Source organism: Cyprinodon variegatus, unplaced genomic scaffold (genome assembly GCF_000732505.1).
Source record: "Cyprinodon variegatus isolate N-32 unplaced genomic scaffold, C_variegatus-1.0 Scaffold81, whole genome shotgun sequence".
In the NCBI taxonomy this organism is placed as follows: Eukaryota; Metazoa; Chordata; class Actinopteri; order Cyprinodontiformes; family Cyprinodontidae; genus Cyprinodon; species Cyprinodon variegatus.
The window spans coordinates 1,379,156-1,383,289 of record NW_015150534.1 but is presented as its reverse complement, the minus strand read 5'-3'; the positions used below and the strand labels follow the sequence as shown (position 1 = coordinate 1,383,289).

At 40.4% G+C, this 4,134-nt stretch overlaps 1 protein-coding gene across 1 annotated transcript in view; it reads right to left on the bottom strand.

Moving 5' to 3' along the window:
- Nucleotides 1-4,134, bottom strand: part of atp9a (ATPase, class II, type 9A) — a 76,539-nt gene that overhangs the window by 37,098 nt on the left and 35,307 nt on the right. Inside the window, exons 13-14 of the mRNA XM_015373131.1 lie at nt 3,849-3,961; nt 743-952 (exon numbers count right to left, since the gene is read on the bottom strand). Coding sequence (XP_015228617.1) covers nt 743-952; nt 3,849-3,961 — 323 coding nt within the window. The remainder of the gene's footprint in view (nt 1-742; nt 953-3,848; nt 3,962-4,134) is intronic.

Genomic DNA, 4,134 nt, shown 5'->3' with positions numbered 1-4,134 from the left:
TGCGTAACTCATCAAGAGCTTCTCTCCAACGCATATCAGCGTATCTGACATGTTCCAGACGAGCGCTGAACGTGTTTCTAACGTCCAGCTACCGTTTAATGGCGTATTGGCAGCGTTTTGGTATAAAGGGGGTTCCCAGGAGGAAACCGTCGGTTCTCCTCCAGACTTCATCCCCATCATAGGGTGAGCCAGAAGGTGAGTGATGGATCCTTCCTGCGTCCATGACAACGGCCAACAAACTTCATAGCAGAAATGACGCTGTATCTGCTGCGACTGCAAAACCCTCTTTCTTTTTTCTTTTTCTTTGGGCGGGCGGTAAACAGCAGCTAGGTTAATACAGCGATCAAAGACATCTTTTTATGCAGACCAGGTGCATTGTTGCCCCCCTCAAGACACTGGCTTGTGCATCATTTCATGGGCATTATGCTGCCGTGCTTTATGTATAAATTAGGCTGTCGTTGGACATGAGATCTGGACTCGTTATGAATATGCTATGTATACGCCCAAGATTGAAAAAAAAATCATAGAAAGTTCAGCGTCTGTCAGCGTTCTAGAGCATACGCTGGCTGAATCAGCAAGGTGTGACAGGGTCCCAAGGTAACAGCAGAGATTCAAGGTCCTCCATTTTTAAACAAACTTTATTCCATAGCAGGACTTTTTATTTGTTTTGATTTTTGGAGCAGCATTCCATCAGTACGGCAGAAAGAAACCATAAGTGTTTCTCCCAGTGGCTGTTTTGTACCTCATCTGGGCTAGATGCCTGGTAGACCCTGCATGTGTCCTCGTAGTGCTGCTCCGCCTCGGCCTGGTCGGTCACACCGTTGGACTCGTACACCGGGGTGACGTTGTGCACCAGGGCGATGGCTTTCACGGCCTCGTGAACTCGGCTACTGATGGTCTTTCGTACCTTGGTGGCTGCAGGAGCTCTGGAGGCCGGTAGGTCATGGGTGGGCTGGGGACAAACGCAGAATGCAACATCATTAAAACAACAAAAGTAGTCCATTTTAAAAATAAAATAAAACATAAGCACTCTGGAGAAATGTAACTCTCTGCATTTAACCCATCCCCTTGGGATGTGGGGATCAAACCGGGTCCTTGCAACCTTCTCAGAGCACAAGTGCACTGCTCTAACCACTAGACAAACACTCCCCCAAAACCAATACAAGCTACCTGGTTCATGCTCTGTCATAGCCATTCAGCACTGTTCATTTGAGTCACTAATTTAGTGCTACTTGGTCCCAATATAATTTCCCATTGAGAACCTGCTAGCACTAAGCTGCTAACTGGTTAGCAAGATGCTTCCCAGACAACGGCCACAACCAACTTGCTTGCGAATCTTCCGCCACAACAATCCCGCCCCCTTGATAAACAACCTATCTCATTAGTTTATTCACTGGTGTAAAGTTGTGCACCACTCGGGAGAATTCGGAAATGCAACCGTTGGAACGGCCGATTCCTCACGACTTTAAATATCAAACAATCATTCCAGCCACTGACTAAGGTAAACATGCCCACTGTCATATTCAATACCAGCACAGGAATGACAGGTGATGTTAAGCAGGAACTATATATCAGGAACGAGCACAGCACTAATATCTGCTGGGATGGTGATGTCATCGGCATTAATTCAGTAAAAATAATTGTATCATTAAAAACAAATCAGCACAAAGGACAGTTCTACCACTGAAAAAGTATCCGGAGCTTAATGGGGGGATAGTTGACCTCTGGGTGACCTAAAAAATAATCTTAGAGTTTATTTTGGTCTCTTAAGTGGTGACATGTAAGGGATTATTGTAATATTATCTCTGACTCATTTTTCATGTGATTAAATCAAATGAAATCTAAGGCGCCTCCTATTTATTCGGAGCAGCTGTCTGAACTTTGGTCCTATCCAAGATGGCCGCCCTTTAGGCACGTCAGCCAGCGTCCAATGAGGTGTCTACGGAAGAGGATTAGGGTCACTGGACATAAAAAAAAAAGTTAATTGATTTTTAAATTTTATTTCAGGTTAACATGGGAAAAAAAGTCAGAATTCTGACTTTAATCTCAGAATTTTTGATTTTAATGTAGATGGGAACCATGAAGGAAGAGATGTGGAGCACTCTGCTTTGCTGACAAAGATGTGAGTTGTTTGAGGTGGCCAGTGACACATTGGTGGAAAATGATGGAATTAGGCAACTTTTTACGTTCCCGAGGGGTCCCCCTTATTAATGGAGGAGCAGAAGGTCATTAAAACAAGAGCTAGTCTCTAAAACAGACATGGCTATGGCTTGATGCTAACATGTTTGTTAGCTGTCAGAATTCTGAGAAAAAAGTCAAAATTCTGAGATTAAAGTCAGAATTCTGACTTTTTTTCCATATTAAACTGAAATAAAATAAAAAAATCAGTTAATTTCCTCATAAATCATCCTCTTCCGTAGGCGTCTGCGTATATAATTTCTATGGTGGAAACAGATTCACATCCTGTGAAGTAGCTGCCTCAATTGTCCCCATTTATTGTCCCATTTTGCGGTACTGCCAGCAGATGGCGCCCTGTCTGCTTATCGTGCTGCAATTCTGTTGAGACTAAGAAAAAAAATAAACTACTTTAACACTGTCAGGACAAATGCTTTGTGTATATCACCTTTATTTACCAGAATCAAATGGTTTTTGGTCTTTTATTTGGCTGAAACAATGAACTGAAATAATCGTCAACTAATTTAGTAATCGATTAATCGTTAAAGAGGTATAGAGACTGTAAAACACACTGGAAAAAACGAAACTGGATAAGTAATTTTTTCTTAAAATAAGTGCATTTGTTCTTGGATGAGGAGGTAAAAGAGACATTTTGCCGATGGAACAAGACTATTTACACTTAAGATAAGAAAACACAATTGCGTTGTCTTATTTCAGGTGCTTATTATCAGATTATCTTATTTTAAGAGTAAAAATACTCATTCCATTGGCAAACTATCTCATTTACTGACTCAAATTAACGGTAAATACACATAATTTAACACAATTTTACTTATTTCTAGATCGTTTTTCCATTGTATGCCTTAAGCTGACAGAGCGACCCGCTTAGAGCAGAAACATTGTAAAAAATAAGTAAATATTTTGCATTTAAGACAAAAAAAAAACTTTTTCGTCTGTCAATCTGCTCTATCCAGAACTCCTCAGGTGGAAAATTTCAGTTACACCTCGTTTTTCATATTCAATTTCATAAAAAAATCCTCTTTAAAGATCCTTTTGCTATTTTAGTAATTGAAAAAAATTATCGACGGATTAATGGATTTGCAAAATAATCGTCAGTTGCAGGCCTAGTGTAGGCGTATAACGCGACTCTTCCCCTTTGAACGATACGACCTAATCACGTTTCAGTAAAACTTTTCCACAGCATAAAGTCAAATAAAATGCTTTAATTATGCTGTACATTCATTTTATTGGGTCTTATAGGCAATACGTATGTATCTATAGTTTAACCTGGTCTTTAACAAAGTCTCTGATTCCTGCCAAAGTGTTTCTAAAAAAGGAGCAGAGATCTTTCAGTCTCTGCTCAGATAGGGCTTCTGTAAACATAACCAGATGTGTCGAGTAAATATAAATGATTTTTGCATCGTGGTGGAGTTATTTTTAGAAGGCCGTGTGCTCCAAGGGTTAATGACGGCGTCATTAAAGAAGTCCTGTCAGCGCTTCGCTTGTGGGCTGATCCTGTTTCCTGCTTCACTAACCTCTGGTGTCAAGGGGACAAAGAGTGTCATATGAGATCAGGAAGCGTTCAGCCAAACTCAACTCTTCCTAAACATAATGCTTTTTTTTTATATATATTTTCCTCCTTTCTGATCATTTTCAGTGTTTTTCTCTCTTACCTGCGTGTATGCACTAAACACATGGCTCTGTACTTCGTCCATAGAGTCCATCCCATACGCCACAGTCCCAAGGTGGAGACGCCTGAACACCATTTCATTCTGGGTAAGGGTGCCTGGTAAAAAAAACAAACAAACAAGGTTGGTATGGAGTGCATTTTGTTCCATTATTGTTGCACGAAAAGAATGTTTCGTTAATGGAAATCTGGAAAAAAAAAAAACTAGTTCAGAAATTAAACTTAAAAAAAACAAACAAACAAGGTTGGTATGGAGTGCATTTTGTTCCATT